We start from the raw sequence: 19565 nt of genomic DNA, 5'->3' as shown, positions 1-19565 counted from the left end.
TGTTTAAAGCTGCAAAGTGCTTAATGGGACCTGTTGCCACTTTTATCTGTGGCCCTCTGTGCAGGGAAGTGCTTATCCTTTTGTGTTAATGACTCATTGACTCGAGATTCCTTCCTATTCAACCACATCTGTTCCTTGTCTGTAATAGATTTCTTTCTCTCTTGCAGGAGCTATTGAGGGCTGAACTGAAAGGGCAATTCCTTGATGACCAGTGCCCCCTGGAGGGTGAGTGCAGAATGAAATATAGTTGCTTCTTTTGTGGAGTTAAAATGGGAATCTACAAGTGCTGGAAATCCAGAATTTTCCAAATAGCAGGCAGATGTTTAGCTGGTCAACCGATATCTAGATAGCTGATTGTTTTGGGTGGGTTTGTCCGTCAGAACTCTTGTGTGCCAATGAAGGCTCTCGGTCAAAATGAATAAGCCATCTTTCTCTGAGACGCTGAGACTCCTCCAACACATTGCATTTGTTTAGCATCATCGCTCTTTAAAAACATCCTAAGGTGCTTCACAGGAGCATTATGTTTTTTTGATTGTGGTGAAATCTAGTCTTGCCTTGAAGCTGATTTGAAAACAAAAGAACTAGGAGCAGAAGTAGGCCATCTGGCCCCTTGAGCCTGCTCCGCCATTCAATAAGATCATGGCTGATCTTTTCGTGGACTCAGCTCCACTTACCGGCCTGCTCACCATAACCCTTAATTTCTTTACTGTTCAAAAATTTATCTATCCTTGCCTTAAAAACACTTAACGAGGTAGCCTCAACTGCTTCACTGGGCAGGGAATTCCACAGATTCATAACCCTTTGGGTGAAGAAGTTCCTCCTCAACTCGGTCCTAAATCTGCTCCCCCTTATTTTGAGGCCATACCCCCTAGTTCTAGTTTCACCTGCCAGTGGAAACAACCTCACTATTTCTACCTCATCTATTCCCTTCATAATCTTTTGTTTCTATAAAATCTCATCTCATTCTTCTGAATTCCAATGAGTATAGACCCACTCTACTCGGTCTCTCCTCATAAGTCAACCCTCTCAACTTCGGAATCAACCTAGTGAATCTTCTCTGCACCCTCTCCAGTGCCAATATATCCTTTCTCAAGTAAGGAGACCAAAACTGTACACAGTACTCCAGGTCTGGCCTCATTAGCATCTTCTACAGCTAGAACATAACCTCCCTGTTTTTAAATTCCGTCCATCTAGCAATGAAGGACAAAATTCCATTTGCCGCCTTAATTACCTGCTGCACGTGCAAACCAACTTTGTGATTTATGCACAAGGACACCCAGGTCCCTCTGCACAGCAGCATGCTGCAATTTTTTACCATTTAAATAATGGTCCATTTTGCTGTTACTCCTAGCAAAATGAATGACCTCACATTTACCAGCATTGTACACCATCTGCCAGCCCCTTAGCCACTCACTTAGACTATCTATATCCCTTTGCAGACTTTCAGTGTCCTCTGCACACTTTGCTCTGCCACTCACTCATCTTAGTGCCATCTGCGAATTTGACACACTACACTTGGTCCCCAACTCCAAATCATCTATGCGGGTAAAACCTCAGGCTAAAGTGAAGATCCTTTAAAACAGAGATGAGGAGGAATTTCTTCAGCCAGAGAGTGGTGAATCTGTGGAACTCTTTGCCGCAGAAAGCTGTGGAGGCCAGTTCATTGAGTGTCTTTAAGACAGAGATAGATAGGTTCTTAATTAATAAGGGGATCAGGGGTTATGGGGAAAAGGCAGGAGAATGGGGATGAGAAAAGAATCAGCCATGATTGAATGGCGGAGCAGACTCGATGGGCCGAGTGGCCTAATTCTGCTCCTACGTCTTATGGTCTATGTAAGTTATAAACAATTGCAGTCCCAACACTGATCCCTGAGGCACACCACTAGTCACTGATTGCCAACCAGAAAAACACCTATTTACCCCCCACTCTTTGCTTTCTGTTAGTTAACCAATCCTCTATCCATGCTAATATATTATCCATAAAACCATTAGAGAACAGCCCTCATCCAGTTCAACCCCTCCTCTTTAAACTGCTGCATCTTCTGAGGGCTGGGGAGATGAAAGAGTTATAGGGTTGGAGGAGATTAAAGCTAAGGGGAGATATGGATCCTTCAATGTAATAAAAATATAAAGTTCCATGAAACTTTATAGAGTCATACAGCACAGAAAAAGCCATTTGGCCCATCGAGTCTGCGCCGACAATAACTATCACTAAAGTCACACTAATCCCATTTTCCAACACTTGTTCCATATCCTTGAATGTTATGATTTTTTAAAGGTTGTCAGGTTTCCAGCCTCCACTATCTTCCCAGGCACTACATTCCTGATTCACACTACCCTCTGAGTGAAGGAATGTTTTGTTGAATCTCCTGCCCTCACCCTAAAACTGTGCTCCCTCAACCAAGGGGAACAGTTACTTCCGATTCACCCTGTCCATTCTCCTCAATCTTGTACACCTCAATCATGACCCCTCTCAGCCTTCTCTGCTCTAAAGAAAACAATCCATGCCTATCCAGTCTCTCCTTAAAGCTCAAATCCTCCATCCCAGGCAACATCCTGGTGAATCTCCTTTGTATCCCCTCTAATGCAATCATATCCTTCCTATAGTGAGGTGACCAGAACTGCATACAGTACTCCAGTTGTGGCCTAACCAACACTCTGTACAGCTCCAACATTACCTCCTTGCTTGTAATCAGTCATGGAATAGAATACAAGTGTTATCAAACAAAATTTATCAATGAACTGTGTGAAATATTGGGGCAAGTGATTTTAAAAAGCTTGATCAAAGAGGTTTTTGATTTATTATTGTCTCGTGTATCAGTATACAGTGAAAAGTCTTGTTTCTTGTGTGTTATACAGACAAAGCATACCGTTTATAGAGAAAGAAAGGAGAGAGTGCAGAAAGTAGTGTTATAGTCGTAGCTAGTGTGTAGAGAAAGATCAATTTAGTGCGAGGTAGGTCCATTCAAAAGTCTGATGGCGGCAGGGAAGAAGCTGTTCTTGAGTCGGTAGATATGTGACCTCAGACTTTTGTATCTTTTTCCCAACGGAAGAAGGTGGAAGAGAGAATGTCCAGGGTGCGTGGCGTCCTTAAATATGCTGGCTGCTTTTCCGAGGCAACGAGAAGTGTAGACAGAGTCAATGAATGGGAGGCTGGTTTGCGTGATGGACTGGGCTTCATTTACGACCCTCTAGTTTCGTGGGCAGAGCAGGAACCATACCAAGCTGTGATACAACCAGGAAAGAATGCTTTCTATGATGCATCTGTAAAAGTTGGTGAGAGTCGTAGCGGACATGCCAAATTTCCTTAGTCTTCTGAGAAAGTGAGGCATTGGTGGGCTTTTGTAACTATAGAGTCAAAGTGCGAAGGTGCAACTTGTTGGTGTAAACAACAAGTAGGGGAGGGTATTCCAGAGAATGGGAATTGAACAAAAGGAATGAAGGCCAAGAGTAATGGGAATTGGGGATTTTCAAGAGGCCAGAATTAGAGGAGCACAGAACTCGGAAGGTTTGTGCGGCTAGTGGAGGGGCAAGGGGTTGCTGAGTCGGGGGCCAATGTGGGTCAGTCAGCCTGGAATGATGGATGAACAGGTTTTTGGTGCGTGTTAGTATTTGGATTGCCAATCCTCCAAATGGGCTGGGAATCTCCTGGAATCAGCATCAATCTGCTGGTGGCTATCGAAAGCAATCCGGGAAATTTTAAAACATTTTAAGCAAATGGATAAACATGCTGTGTGGTGTGAGCAGGCGGGGGAGTTGGTGCTTCTGTAGGAAGCTGGTGTAGTATGAGTTCTCGGTCCCAGGGGTGCAGCACAGGTCGGTGGCTGGCCCTGCCTTGGACTCGAGGTTCCATTTGCCGTTCCTGGCTACGATGCCGGTAACCGTCAGGAGGAAGTAGGCCAGGGTCGCCGGTGACTGGAACCTGGGGGGTGGGAGGGGCTGTTCTGTTATAAATGGGCGACCCCTTTTCTCACAAGACGGAACATTTTCCCCTCCCTGTCACGACCCCTCAGGATCTTGTGCTTCATCAAGTCGCCTCGTGTTCTTCTAAACTCCAGCGGACACAGGCCAAGCCTATCCAACCTTTCCTCCTCTGACAACCCACCCATTCCAGGCATTAGTCAACCTTCCTGAACATCATCTGATGCATTTACATCCTTCCTTATATAAGGTGACCAACACTGTCCACCGTATTCCAGATGTGGTTTCACTAGTGCTCTGCATAACCTCCGTACTGTTGCATCCAATTCCCCTCGTAATAAATGATAACATTCTATTAGCTTTCCTAATTACTTGCCCGACCTGCGCACTATAACCTTTTGTGATTCATGCATTAAGATATCCAGATCCCTCTGCATCTCAAATCTCTGCAATCTCTCTCCATTTAGATAAATATGCTCCCCTTTCATTCTTCCTGCCAAAATTGACAACACATTTTCTGCCAGATCTTTGCTCGCTCACTGAACCTTTCTTTTTCCCTTTTGTAGTCTCTTTGCTGTCTTCACAGCTTGCTTTCCCAATTTATCTTTGTCATTTCTCACTTCCAATCCTTCCTAAATGTTCTGTACCGCTCAACATGCAGATCCCAATCAACGTCCTCCTGCACTCATACCTCCCTAATGTCCATCAAATCATACTGGTTTGTTTCTATGTGCACTCACAGTTCATCTGTTTTGCTTTGAATGCTTCATGCATTCAGATTTATAGCTTTTAGTTTTATCCTTTTAATCTTTTCAAAACCTCAAGTCTCACCAGATGATGTACTCTTTATCCATTCCTGTCAGAGTCTGTTTTTTCATTTCCATAATAATAACTTTCCTCTTTTGCTTTGTCCCTATCCTTTGATTTACCACATCTTAGAAACATAGAAAACTACAGCACAAAACAGGCCCTTCGGCCCCACAAGTTGTGCCAAACATATCCCTACCTTTTTAGGCCTATCTATAAACCTCCATCCTATTAAGTCCCATGTACTCATCCAGGAGTTTCTTAAAAGACCCTATTGAGTTTGCCTCCACCACATTGCGCATTGCGCATTGAACACTGGCAGTGCCAAGGGGCTGGGCCTGAGTGGGGAATGGGGGCCATGGTGGGGGGGGCAGGGCCTGAGTAGAAGTGGGGGCACCATTACGGAGGGGAGGTGGTGGCACCATGACAGAGGGGGGCTATTCTACCCATTAGCCATGATTGACATTTCAATGCAGTACAGTGGGAATGTTGCACTATTGAAGGTGTATTTCAGTTGGGTCACTAAACTAAGGCACTGTTTGCTCTTTTGAACAGATACAAGAGATTCAATTATACTCAGAATCCTACAGTGCAGGAGGAGGCCATCTGGCCCATCGAGTCTGCACCGACCACAGTCCCACCCAGGCCCTATCCCCATAACCCCTTGCATTTACCCCGGCTAGTCCCCCTGATACGAAGGGGCAATTTAACATGGCCAATCCACCTAACCTGCACATCTTTGGTCTGTGGGAGGAAACTGGAGCACCCGGAGGAAACCCACACAGACGTGGGGAGAACTTGCAAACTCCACACAGACAGTGACCCAACCCGGCAATCGAACCCAGGTCCCTGGCGCTGAGAGACAGCAGTGCTAACCACTCTGCCACCGTGCCGCCCCACTAGTTTTAAGAACAAAGGGATTTTCCGCCAATGTCATAGAATCATAGAAACCCTACAGTACAGAAAGAGGCCATTCGGCCCATCGAGTCTGCACCGACCACAATCCCACCCAGGCCCTACCCCCATATGCCTACATATTTTAACCACTAATCCCTCTAACCTACACATCTCAGGACACTAAGGGGCAATTTAAGCATGGCCAATCAACCTAACCCGCACATCTTTGGAATGTGGGAGGAAACCGGAGCACCCGGAGGAAACCCACGCAGACACGAGGAGAATGTGCAAACTCCACACAGACAGTGACCCGAGCTGGGAATTGAACCCAGGTCCCTGGAGCTGTGAAGCAGCAGTGCTAACCACTGTGCTACCATCCCGGTCCATATGTAACACACGTTCCATGTCACTGAAGCTGATTATCTGACCGTTTATTTCATTGGTATCCTTTGTGACCATGCTGTGCACCTGTTCCCTGACACCTGTTTTTACATCGTAGCACTGAACTATATCTCAAAAGTAGTTCTGAGGAGAGTCATATTTGACTCAAAACGTTAACTCTATTTCTTTCCACAGACGCTGCCAGATCTGAGTATTTCCAGCACTACTTTTATCACAAATTAGTCAGTTGGCTGTGAAGGTGAAAGTCGCTATATGAATGCAAGTTTTCTTCCTATCTAGGTCAGCGTGTACCTTTAAGAACGCTGATTTCAGCTCTGCTAAATGTTGACCTGCCATTATGATGGAATTTCTGCTTTTGTAGAAGTTTAACATTGTCCGGAGAGAACACACACTAAAACGAAACCCTTTTAATGAAAAGAAATTGCATTCTAAGGTCGGCATGTGGGACATCAGCATCATGTAGCAGCTACAATTCCTCATGTGACCTGACTCCCAATCCCTGCCAACATAATCCACTTGCAGATAAAAAAAGAGGAAAATCTAAGGATGAAACCTACCAATGTGGCAGCTTGTACATCCTGGCTGTTAAGCAGGCTGGGGAGTTGAACTAATTATGTACCTGCTTGTCTTGGGAATGGTACCTGAGGGTGCGGAAACAGATTAGGAAGTAGCGTGTGTGTGCGTTGGAGAAGGGATTCCTTCCTATTTAGATGTGTGAGTGAAATGGTATGAAAAAGTTATTTTAACTTAAATTGGCTGTCAAATTTTGGTAACTATAAGTTTGAGCCTCGTTTAAAACTTCTTTGCAGTTTATTTATTAGTGTCGCAAGTAGGCTTACATTAACACTGCAATGAAGTTATTGTGAAATTCCTCTAGTCGCCACACTAAAATGTTACCACCTTTGTACCTTTAACCTGACAGGCGATAGGACTTGTCATCTCGAGTGGACATCAATTGCCAGTGGCTACTCAGTTGGCTATAATTGAGAATATTAAATGGTCATCAATGCAATATATTGCCCTTGTTTACTATTGGGCACTTCTCCAATATTTGGTTTTGTTGGGCTTCCTTTTCTTTTATCTGCTCAATGTGCTTTTATTTTTCTTTGTTGACCGACAAAAGTATTTCAGCGGAATCATTTTGTTCCGCTCATTCACATGCACAGAGTGTCATGGTGACGGAACAGCCAACAACACCTTTTGAGGGTTTGCTAAATTCTCTTCATTGGTGTGTGAAAAATTAAGCATTCTAAAAGCGGGCTCTAATTAAATAAGTCATGGGCAGCTTTCTGCTTTGAAAGGGACAATTATGTCTCGTTTAAAATATGTCACTTGCCAGTGACGTATGCATGTCTACAACCTCTTAATCAGTCACGGCTGGATAAAAACCGCTATTGGTAATGGTGCTTGCTTACAAAAAGGCTCGATCAATTAGCGTCTTAAATTGAAAGCTCAAGGGTCAGCAGAAGCTTTTCAGCTCCCGCACAATCCATTGTTTACGGTGGTGATGTGGGACAAAGTAGGGTAGAAATTTCGTGATTTTATTTTGAACATTGTGATGTGTCTGCATTACCAAATATTCAATATGCTTTGGGCATGGCTTAAAGACCTTTTTTCCTTCTGGTCACCTATACTGGAAATTGTATGACCCTCCTTATGGTTAATAATGTTTTGTCGACAGCTTTGTGCTTCTTTCTATCTTTATTTCACCAAATCACTCCTTTCCTTTTTACGTTCTTTCTTTCTCTCCTTTTTTTGGATTTTTGTTTTTGCTTTTTGTTTTCCCATTTTCATTTTTCTTCCTCTTTCTTTCCACATCTGAAGTTCCAGTAAGTAGTCTCACAACACCAGGTGTGACTCACCTGATGAAGGAGCTCATGCTACCAAATAAACCTGTTGGACTTTAACCTGGTGTTGTGAGACTACTTGCTGTGCCTACCCCAGTCCAACGCCGGCAACTCTACATCACATCTGAAGTTTGCTTCGCTGCTAATGATCCTCTGATTACCAACAACAGGACATAAAGGGTGGGATTTCCTGCAACGGTATTCCCCATTCCCCCCCCCCCCCCCCCCCCCCCCCCCAGTACATTTTCTGCTGGCAGAGGCGGGATTTTGTAGTCCCCGCCGATATCTGCAAAGTTTTGCCTGCCCCACATTCAGCACCGTCAGGAAAAGTGCCGCGGGGGTGGGTTGCCATTGACAGGGTCATAACATCCTGCCGGCGGGACGGGCCAGAAAATTTCAGCCAAAGGAACAAGTAAGGGTGAGGAATTCATCTTGTAAAAATTTGTATTTTGGTGACTGGCTTATGTAGTCAATTATTTTTTTTTCCAAATCGGGCAACGTAGGTAAAATCGGTTAATCCAATCCAAAGACAGCAGAAAATGCAACCCAAGGGCAAACCTACTGCAGTTGAGCTCCATGGGTTAGTTTTCGATGAAGGCCGGAATTCTCTGGCCCTTGCCAACGTCAGCAAGGACGGAAAATTTGGTGCTCAGCCAAGTCTCCGTTCATTGCAGTGGGACCAGAGAATTCCATCAGCGTGAACGACTGGAGAATCCGGCCCATAATGTCAAAAAATTAAATAAAAGGCATTTATTGAGCAGTGTCATGGCCTTGTACATAATTAAGAAAAATCATAGCCAGACCTAGTTTTTTATTTTAAAATCCAAAAGTCATTTGTTGAGATGAGGACCATGGCAAAGATGCAGAAGTCTCCTGGAAACAAAATCTATTCCCAAGGTAATTGTGACAAAAGTATTCTCGTACCTTTTTAAAGTCTTAATTACCATGCATAAGGAATAGACAAAAGAATAACTGTCTACAGAAACCCTGTCCTATCATAAATTAGTACAACTTTTTTTATGATTTGACAGTTCCTTTCATGTTATCAGTTTGAGAGTATTTGGCATCAAGAATTGAACCTTGACAGTGTTGCGCGATTGATTCCATTGTGTGTACGGCTGGCAGCTCTGTTTTTGATTGGAAGATGTCTGAATCCTATTTTTAGCTGTTTCAAAGGTGCTGAAGTGGGCTGAACTGCTTAAATCGAAGCAAACCGACTTGAAACCTTTTGAAGGTAGGCTAGTTTCCTCAAGAGCGTTGAGAAATACAAGGAAAGAGCAATTGATTTCAAAGAAATAATAGATGATGGTTGTTTTCTGTCAGGAAGCATGACCGCATTGCACAGAAATAATGCTCTTGCATAGAATCCCTACAGTGCAGAAAGAGGCCATTCGGCCCATCGAATCTGCACTGATGACTATCCCACCCAGGACCTACTCCTGTACCCCACGTGTTTACCCTGCTAATCCCCCTGACAATAGAAAGCCAATCCACCTAACCTTTGGACTATGGGAGGAAACCAGAGCACCCAGAGGAAACCCACACAGGCACGGGGAGAACATGTGAACTCCACATGGGCAGTCACCCAAGGCTGGAATCGAACCCGGGTCCCTGGCACTGTGAGGCAGCAGTGCTAACCACTGTGCCACCCTTTATTTTGCTAGTTTATGTTATTGTTCACTTGTACTGGTCAAAGTCACCTTTCTCTGTTTTCCCATCAGCAAAAAAAAACAAATGCATTATGATAGTTGCTTTTATTTTTGGAGATCAGAGAAACACTGGGCGGGATTTCCGCATCTTTTTCGGTGGCAGAGGAGGCTCGCCATTGGCTGCCAGTGGCATCTTCCTGTCCCACCAACATCGACAGCATTTTGCCTGGCTCACCCGGCTCACCCATCTCTCCACCTCAAGGTGTCACCTTCGGTGGAACCAGAAGATCCTGCTGGCGGGAAGGGCTGGAAAATCCCACCATTGTAATCCCAGTAGTGTTACTTTAGCTTGGGCATATATTTGAAAGTTTAATTGGATATTGTGAAAAAATATTTATTTACCCAGTATCATTGATATACTGTGAAACAGGCTTGTGTGAGTATGGGGGTGAATAACTTGATTAAACTGAAGACAGTAGACGGCAAGGTTGAAAACATCAAAAAGGAGTTGGGTGTGAAAGCAAGGAGTTTGAAGTGGGATTGAGCAGAGCTAAAATGGGATACCAGTGGACAGCATGAATAGAAATTTACATTGGGAATATAAGGGAAGTGACTTGAAGTTAACTTGTAATTCAAAAGGAACATGTACAATTGGCATAGATTGTAACTGGGATGTAGCAAAATAATAATTTTTACGCAAAAATAAAAGGAGTAGCCATAAAATAACTAAGTCCTGGAAATTCTGTGAAAAAGAACTTCTAAAGAAATGTAAAACAATAGAATTAAAGATGAAAGAGAAAAATCCATATCTAAAGAGGGAATTAAGGCTGTACTGATGAATGTGGTTATGAAATCCTAAACCAGTGTGTGCTGGAAATGGATCTGTGGAAAAACAACTGCTGCCGCCACAGAGAGAAGCGTTTGTGTCAGCAAAGTTTGAGATGAGCTTGGGCTTCCCAGTATCAAAGGAAAGAGAGATAAAAGCTTGTGTAAGGCTCCCCCCCCCCTTTAGCAGCAGTGGATATGTGGTAATACTGGATTTTTTTCTTTTGTAGATTAAAATCCATGAGGACTGTTGCCTAAAAGGGATGTTTAGTTCGGAGTTAATTCAGCAGAAACATTTTGGGAAATTTTTGTCGAAGTACTGTTTAATCTGTAGAACCTTGTGTCTTCCTGAGTTTTATTTTGTTTCCTTTTTTTTAACGAAATGTTTAAATTTGATTTTTAAAATCTGAAATTTGTTTTGAATTATTTGAAATTCTTTCTCCTGATTTTAGATTTCTTCTCATAAAACACGAATTGCAATTTGTTGTGATAGCTTGTTCAAGTTTCCCTTTGGGATTTGACCAACCTGGCACTTACCACCTGCCATATCATAGCAAAATTAAGATTGATGATCTCTTCAGTTTAGTTGATCTTGTCTCTGGGGATAATCTAAAGTACGCTAACAATGTTTTTGGTGTCAGAATATTACTGTAACATGTCATAAACCTTCTTGCAACCTAAATGTATGGCGATTGGTAAGTTGATATCTGGTTTCTTGTTGCCATCAATGCTTCAGGAGATATTATAATGGGAACATAGGGAAAGTTGGATAATAAAAGACTTAATGTACCTAGCTTGCTTTCTACCATCTTGATAGCCACGTGATACAATGATAGCAGTTGACTAATCTACAAAATCAGTTTCCAATTAGTCTACAACAGAGACAGATGTGAGGTCGGAAACCAAAGATCCAAAGTTGCTCCAACCTATCATTGACTTTCTATTCTGCCTCACCCTCTCTCTAAGTATATTTTTCTATCCTGTTTCAGTTCTTCATAAGGACCATGTGGACTTGAAACGTTAACTGTTTCTCTCTCCACAAATGCCCCCAGACCTGAGTTAGAATCATAGAATCCTACAGTGCAGAAGGAGGCCATTCGGCCCATCGAGTCTGCACTGACCACAATCCCATCCAGGCTCTATCTCCATAACCCCACACATTTACTCCGCTAACACGAAGGGACAATTTAGCATGGCAAATCCATCTAACCTGCACATCTTTAGACTGTGGGAGGAAACCGGAGCACTCGGAGGGAACCCATGCAGACTCCGCACAGTGACCTGAGGCTGGAATCAAACCCAGGACCCTGGCACTGTGAGGTAGCAGTGCCACCCCATTCATCTAGCATTTTTTTTTTTGTTTCAATCCAAAGTCATGAACATGTCGTAAAATATTATTTTCTAAAATATATCAATTTGATTGTGTTGGTGGAATGGGGTGCATGAGCAAACCCAATCAATTGGCAGCCCCGGTCCAATCTTCTATTGTCCTCATCTGCCGGAGTTAAAATCCTGGACTGTGGGTTCCTGGTATCGGCAGCTAAAACTTTTCATTCTTGAATATTAGTTTGAAACAGGCCGAAACAAAAATGGGGATTATTATTGCCCCCAACCACACTGGTGTCAAATGAGCTTTACTGATGGAATAAAAGAGGGCCCAGAGACCTTTTGCGCGAGATATCCACAAGCCACCTGGTTTTGTTTAGTGTGTTAGAAGCACAATTTTGAGAGCTAACATTTAAAAACCAAACAAAAAGCTACCCCTAGCTGAGCACCAAGGAGTAAATTGTCCATATGTATACTTAACCGGAGAAAAAGTGAAATGATTCATAGCTGCGAGTGATTATTAGGCTCCAATTTCATCTCCACTTTCACATGTTTCTCTTTTTTTTTAAAAAAAAGCACTGTTTGACCCTTCTGCAGTGAGATTATAGCCTGCTAATCATTTCCAGGTATCCATTATTCTCCATAATCTCACATGTAGAGTAAATGATTTCAGTCTGCTGGATTGAAATTTGAAGACTGCTCCTTTTCATGGTTGCTTCAAAGCTTAATGGAGCTAAATTATTTCTTTTTTTCTTTCAAACCAATGATCTCGAGGACTCTAGCTACTTTGCTATTAGCAGCCAGTTCAGTATCGGTTTTGTTAATGTAACCCTTCACCTGGTAGGTTGGCTGGCGTGATCTCCTTACTGCTTCTGGTTTTAAATTAAAACCAAGATCACGGACAAATGTTGCCCAAGCATAACGCCAACATTGAGCAGGGAACTGTACCTGGAATTTTACAACTGAGGTGTAATCCATCTGCTTGTCCTGTCTAGACAGCAACCACCTGTATTTATATAGTGCTCCTTACGCCAGTAAAATGTCCCAAGAAGTGCCATCGGGACAAAATTTGACACTCGCTCACACTGGGCGATACTAGGACAGGTAGATTTTAAGGAACATCTTAAAGAAGGAAAGAGACTTGGGGAAAAGCAAAGAAAATGGGGTGGATACGTTTATTTATTAGTAGAAGTAGGCTTGCATTAACACTGCAATGAAGTTACTGTGAAAATCCCCTAGACGCCACACTCCAGCGTCTGTTCGGGTACACCTGAGGGAGAATTAGCATGGCCAATGCACCCAACCAGCACGACTGTGGGAGGAAACCAGAACACCAGAGGAAATCTACACGCACACTGGGAGAACGTGCAGACTCCACACAGACAGTGACGCAAGCCGGGGAATCGAAACCGGGTCCCTGGCGCTGTGAGGCAGCAGTGCTAACCACCATGCCAACGTGTAACCCTGGAATTGGAGGAGCGCCGAGATCAGAGAGCCAAAGGAGGGGGTAGGCTGTTGGCAGGATGGGGGATTGTTGGGGCTGGGTGGGGCGAAATTGGTGGGATTTGAACCCACAGTGGGAAATTTTAAATTTGCTCCTGGTCTGACAACCTCTCGTGAACCTGCAAACAGACAGTCAGCCTTAACTGTCAAGTTAAACTGTAACCCCCCCCACTTCACTTGACTCCTGACCCAAGTAGATTTTTGGTACCTGATTCATCTGTCCTCCGAGGTTGGTGTAAAAGATAGCATAACAGTATATTTAGGCATGATGTGGAGATGCCGGCGTTGGACTGGGGTGGACACAGTAAGAAGTTTCACAACACCAGGTTAGAATCCAACAGGTTTATTTGGTATCACTCACCTGATGAAGGAGCAGCGCTCCGAAAGCTCGTGATGCCAAATAAACCTGTTGGATCTTAATCTGGTGTTGTGAGACTACTTACGGTATATTTAGGAATAGGAGGTGGGGAAAGGATGATTGATTTGCCATCGGAGGGCGAGGTGGAAGACGGGTTCTGCAGTAGAGGGCTTGTGAGGAACGTGAACCAGCAGCATATGGGCGAGTGGCGAGGGCATCCATTCACTGGCCTGTCTCTATTGAGGGGTATGGGAAGAGTCCAGCTCCAATTTGACAAGAGGGCATTCTGCTGGACTTTCTCTCTCTGCAGCCTGGACCCTTTAATGCTGTTAATAAAACACGATAAATGCAACCCTTGTCCCTTTGTGGCCAGGTCACCTGCTCCTCTGCCCTCCCTGTGAGGATGCTTTAACACCTTTTATGGCAAATTCCAAGAACTCACGACAGCACCTTCAGATACACCCCAGAATAATTATCCTGACAATTTTACCTTGCCTGGCCCCTTGAGAAACATTCGTGCAGGGCCCACCTTGCAGCATTTTAAAAATTCATTCATGGGCTGTGGGCATTACTGGCTAGGCCAGCATTTATTGCCCATCCCTAAATACTCCTGAGAAGGTGGCGGTGAGCTGCCTCGTGGTGCTGCTGCAGTCGTTTGTTTGCTGAGTGCGGTCCAGGTTCATTAATTGAACCTATGTGGTTCAAACTGGATATTCTGGCATTGCATGAGCTGGTGTTTGGGTTAGGGTGATTGGCCACGCTAAATTGCCCCTTTGTTCGTGGGGTTACAGGGATAGGACCTAGGTGGGATTGTCGTCGGTGCAGGCTCGCTGAGCTCTTTCTGCGCTATCGAGATTCTGGGCGGGGTTGATTGGCCATGCTAAATTGCTCCTTTGTCAGGGGATTAGCAGGGCACAGTGGTGCAGTGGGTGGCACGGTGGTGCAGTGGGTAGCACTGCTGCCTCACAGCGCCAGGGACCTGGATTCGATTCCCGGCTTGGGTCACTGTCTGTGTGGAGTTTGCACATTCTCCCCGTGTCTGCACGGGTTTCCTCCGGGTGCTCCTGTTTCCTCCCACACTCCAAAAATATGCAGGTTAGGTTGATTGGCCATGCTACATTGCCTCTTAGTGTCCCAGGATGTGTAGGTTAGAAGGATTAGCAGGGTAAATATGTGTGGTTACGGTGCTAGGGTGGGATTGTTGTCGGTGCAGGCTCGATTGCCGAATGACCACCTTCTGCATTGTAGGGTTTCTATGGTCAAAACATGGGGTTATGGGGATAGGGCCAAGGTGGGATTGTTCTCGGTGAGCTCCTTCTGCGCTGTGGAGATTCCACAGATCTATGGAAAACCCTACCCGAGGTCAACAGACCTTTGCATGCCTCCCCCCACCACCATCCTGCACACTACTATTCCCGTGGTGGGCAGGATGGGAAAATTCCGATGTCTATCTATGGTTGGGCTGTGTGACACCAGGATCGTGCTTCTTCACAAACTCTTGCTGCAGGCTGGGGTTACCTATACGGGCACTTCCGTCAAGGGCGTGACTGCGCCAATGTAAAACTGTGCTGACTGGCACTATGGTAATGACATTTGTGCCCGAGGTGCTCCTCCTGCAAAAGTAGTTGTGTTTGTTTTAACGATACTTGATGTCAGTTATACAATTCCATGCACTGGGAGTGTGGGTTTTTGTGTGTTCGCATGGTGCTGCCCTCTAAATTCTCTTGGCTGTGATCTCTGGCTCGTTGGGGGTAGGAACAGTGGTCAGAGCCTGGAGACATGTGCCACAAGCATATAAACATCGCACTTCTTCCTGTTGACCTTGGCGTTTTAAAAAAAACCCACTTTATCTCCACAGATGTAGTCAGGAATGTGTTTGCTTTTTATTGATCCCCAGGTAGGTGAGGATCCATAAGTCTTTGCTAGCGATTAGCGAGCATAAGTATAAGAGGATGTTAGGACGGATTTCATTCTTTTAACTGTTTATATACGTCTAAAAGCAACTTTTATAAGGCACAGGTTCATGTTCCCTGTTCCTAAATGAGGAATGTGCAGGAGGCCATAAATGTAAGATATTCACTAATAAATCCAATAGGGAATTTAGGAGATTCTTTTCCCCTCTGAGTGTTTAGAATGAGAACATGGATTGCTTTTTTTTAAAGTTACAATCTGCATAGAAACTGGAAGTTGGAATTAGCTGACAGGATTGCACGATAAAGATTACACATTTTAAAACTTTCACTGTGACAAATGACTGAAAAGCAGCTTGTGTCTAAAACTCTTCTTTTTGAAGGCAGCTTTTATTTTAAAGAACAGAAAGGAATGTTCCCCTTTTACACTTGTCACGTGCTGAATATCACTTGGACTGTCCGTCACGGCATGTTTCCTCAGCTTTTGCAGAGCTCCTTAAATCCACCACTAGCAGTAAAGCATGTCCCGATGATTCTCCATTCCCTTTGTCATACCAGGCCAAATCTCCTGGAATCCTTAGGTGGCTGCAGGATGTGCCGCTTTGACTGGAGACAGTCTCCCTCTCGCATCCAGCTATGGCAGCTCACAAAGCCAAGTGGCCTCTTTCCCCACTCAGTGATCTCTTCTCCCTGCACACCAAGCAGCCTCTTCTCCCTGTGTACCAAAAATGCTGTATGTCTGTGATTGTCATTGATTGTATAGGGAAGCCTGTAACCTGATCTTGCAAATGGCTCAATCTGCCTTTTTCCCTGTGGCAACACGAAACGCGTTAGCTTTGCATCCAGGTAGAAATGCTGATTAGCTATCCTTCACCCCAAATATCCTTCGTCTCAGAAGTAAATGGGCAGCTTACAAGTGTAACTGTTTAGAATCCGGTGCTTTTGATAACTTTCTGGGACTTGAGTTCTGCTCGTGTAAACTCAAGAGACAGCTGCCATTGTCTCCAGGCTTTTCGGGCTCTAAGTTAACAGTAATTTTTGTGCAAAGTACATCTTGGATGGTCATGGCTTATAACTGCGCTGACTGAATGGAATCCTGGATGCAGCAGGCACAGTGTTGTGTTCAGTTGTTCTGTATTTGATTGTGGGTCTGTTTACAGTTTATGCTCAAGCTGCTTGATTAATAGTGAAGACTCAGAAATACAGTAAACAAAGCTGTAGAAAGAGCTAGATGGCAGAGCTGAAGCAAATGGAGTAGACATTTTAAAGTATCTTAAGTAAAACCTGTTACACGGCGTAGGAACTGGTGATATCTCTGTATCGATTTCAGATATCAAATATATGACATTCAGCAACTACTCCCCATGATCCAAACCAATTTCCTTGAGGGGTGTGGGGCTTCTCCCTTTGCTTATGTAAGGGGCTTGGTAGCTCTTTTAGCCCTCTGCCTTAAGCTGCAGATTGAGTATCTTTTATCCAAAATCCTTGAGACTGATTGCATTTCAGTATTCAGACATGATTGTTTAGATGTGATTATAGCTACAGTATCTACAGTTGGTCTAGGCCTACTTGCATTACAATCAACTAAGCCTAGACTAGCTATAGCCTCCAAATACTAGGTTGTTTCTCCATTTGCCAACTCTCACAAGTGGAATCATAGAATCCCTACAGTGCAGAAGGAGGCCATTTGGCCCATCGAATCTGCACCGACTCTTGACAAGAGCATCATACCCAGGCCCACCACCCTGCCCTATTCCCGTAACCCCCACGCACTTATCACGACTGATTCCCCTAACCTACACATCTTTGGACACCAAGGGACAATTTAGCATGGCCATTCCACCTAACCTGCCCATCTTTGGAGGAAACTGGAGCACTTGGGGGAAACCCACGCAGACACAGGGAGAACATGCAAACTCCACACAGACAGTGACCCAAGGCCTGAATCGAATCCAGATCCCTGGTGCTGTGAGGCAGCAGTGCTACATATCGCCTTTAATCAAAGTACAAAAAACACTAAATAGTCACAAAGGTCACAAGGTGTAAGGCAAGAGCATGTGACTAAACAGTGCAGGCAAACAACGAGACTTCCCACACAAAAGGATGGCACAATGGTTAGCACTGCTGCCTCACGGCTCCAGGGATCCAGGTTCGATTCCCGGCTTCGGTCACTGTCTGTGTGGAGTTTGCACATTCTCCCTGCGTCTGCATGGGTTTCCTCCAGGTGCTCCGGTTTCCTCCCACAGCTCAAAGATGTGCGGGTTAGGGTGATTGGCTAAATTGCCCCTCAGTGTCCCTGGATGCGCAGGTTAGAGGGATGAGCGGGGCAAATATGTGGGGTTACGGGGATGGGGCCTGGGTGGGATTGTTTCGGTGCAGACTCGATTGCCGAATGACCTCCTTCTCCACTGTAGGAATGTTGTGATCCTATGAAATGTCAGTGAGCTGCAAGTTGGCTCACGTTCGGGCCTGTTCAAAAAGGCATTCGGTTTTTGGATGTGTTTGGTTTTCGGATGTACGGATAAAGGATGTTCGACTGTAGTAGTCACCAATACGGTGCAGGATGTCATTTCCTTTGATTTGTTCCTCCTTGCCTCTTCTCCCCTCCCCCAGTTTCCCCAATTGGAAAGTGGACACCAATGAGGACTAATTTGCAACCCCTTTGTTTCCATATGGTTACAGTTAGCATAATGAAATTCCAGTGAGGATCTTTGGTCACCCAGCACAGATCCAACAAAAGCATGCGTCATATTTCTGGAATAATTATTGTTTTGTTTGAAGTAACTGTGAAGAAGACTGAAATTAGGACAGTTCCAGGAATTCCCGGAGATTTTCTAATTTTTCTTTTTGAAGATTTCTCTTTTGGAAGTTTTTCCTGGCAAACTCGGTTTCCTGAGTATTTGGCTGCTTCTATCACTTGGCTTGATCCAAATCCCAGGACTATCACATCAACGTTTTGCTGCATGGTGTGTTTCTTACAGCAGAAGGAAGCCCAGGCTATTATTTATCCCTCAACTGACATTACTTAAGCAAAGAATGACACGGTGGCACAGTGGTTAGCACTGCTGTCTCACACGCCAGGGACCCGGGTTCGATTCGCAGCTTGGGTCACTGTCTGTGTGGAGTCTGCACCTTCTCCCTGTGTCTGTGTGGATTTCCTCCAGGTGCTCCGGTTTCCTCCCACAGTCCAGAAATGTGTGGGTTAGGTTGATTGGCCATGCTGAATTGCCCCTTAGTGTCAGGAGGATTAGCAGGGTAAGTATGAAGAGTTATGGGGATAGGACCTGGGTGAGATTGTGGTTGGTGTAGACTCTATGGGCAAAATGGCCTCCTTCTGCACTGTAGAGATTCTATGATTCACAGTGCCAGGGACATGGGTTTGTGTCACTGTCTGTGTGGAGTCTGCACGTTCTCCCCGTGTCTGTGTGGGTTTCCTCCGGGTGCTCTGGTTTCCTCCCACAGTCCGAAAGGCGTGCTGGTTAGGTGCATTGGCCATGCTAAATTCTCCCTCAGTATACACGAACAGAGAGTGGCTACTAGGGGATTTTCACAGTAGCTTCATTGCAGTGTGAATGTAAGCCTTCTTGTGACACTAATGAATAAACTTAAGATAATGTGGCATTCATCACATTTCTACTTGTACATTTCCTACAGTTCTGTAAAGCTCCAGCCAAGATTTTCCAGCCCTTCCCACCGGCAGGATCTTCCGGTGCCGCCGACGGCAACTCCCCCTGTGTACATTCCCCAGCGGCAGAGGGTGCAGGACACACACAATCCCATTGATATCAGCGGGACTGGAAGATCCCACTGCCGGCTAATGGTGGGCTGTGTCCACCACTGGAGAATACACCGCAGGAGGACTGGAAAATCCTGGCCAATAACTAAACTTCACATGTGTTTCGTTGCCTGTCACTTGTCTAAATGTCTACTTTCTTTGACTCTGTTGTCACTTTTAGTCTGATCGCACTCGGGATGTTTATCTACCTTAATGGTGCAATAACAAGATAGAGTCTGTTGCTGCTGTCAAGTGCTTAGAGATGTTCTGAGAATGTGATAGGTGCTATGCAAATGCAAGGTCATTCCTTCAGTAGGTGGAAGGTGTAATCTGTGCAGAAACTGT

At 44.7% G+C, this 19565-nt stretch overlaps 1 protein-coding gene across 2 annotated transcripts in view; it reads left to right on the top strand.

Moving 5' to 3' along the window:
• The window catches only part of nkd2b (NKD inhibitor of WNT signaling pathway 2b), a 129270-nt gene that overhangs the window by 86119 nt on the left and 23586 nt on the right, over positions 1-19565 (top strand). For both annotated transcript variants that reach the window (XM_078229103.1, XM_078229091.1), the window contains exon 4: positions 168-225. In XM_078229103.1, the coding sequence (XP_078085229.1) occupies positions 168-225 (58 nt within the window). The remainder of the gene's footprint in view (positions 1-167; positions 226-19565) is intronic.

The sequence above is a fragment of the Mustelus asterias genome, chromosome 2 (genome assembly GCF_964213995.1).
Source record: "Mustelus asterias chromosome 2, sMusAst1.hap1.1, whole genome shotgun sequence".
In the NCBI taxonomy this organism is placed as follows: Eukaryota; Metazoa; Chordata; class Chondrichthyes; order Carcharhiniformes; family Triakidae; genus Mustelus; species Mustelus asterias.
The sequence above is the reverse complement of the archived record's forward strand: the minus strand, read 5'-3'. Positions and strand labels throughout refer to the sequence as shown.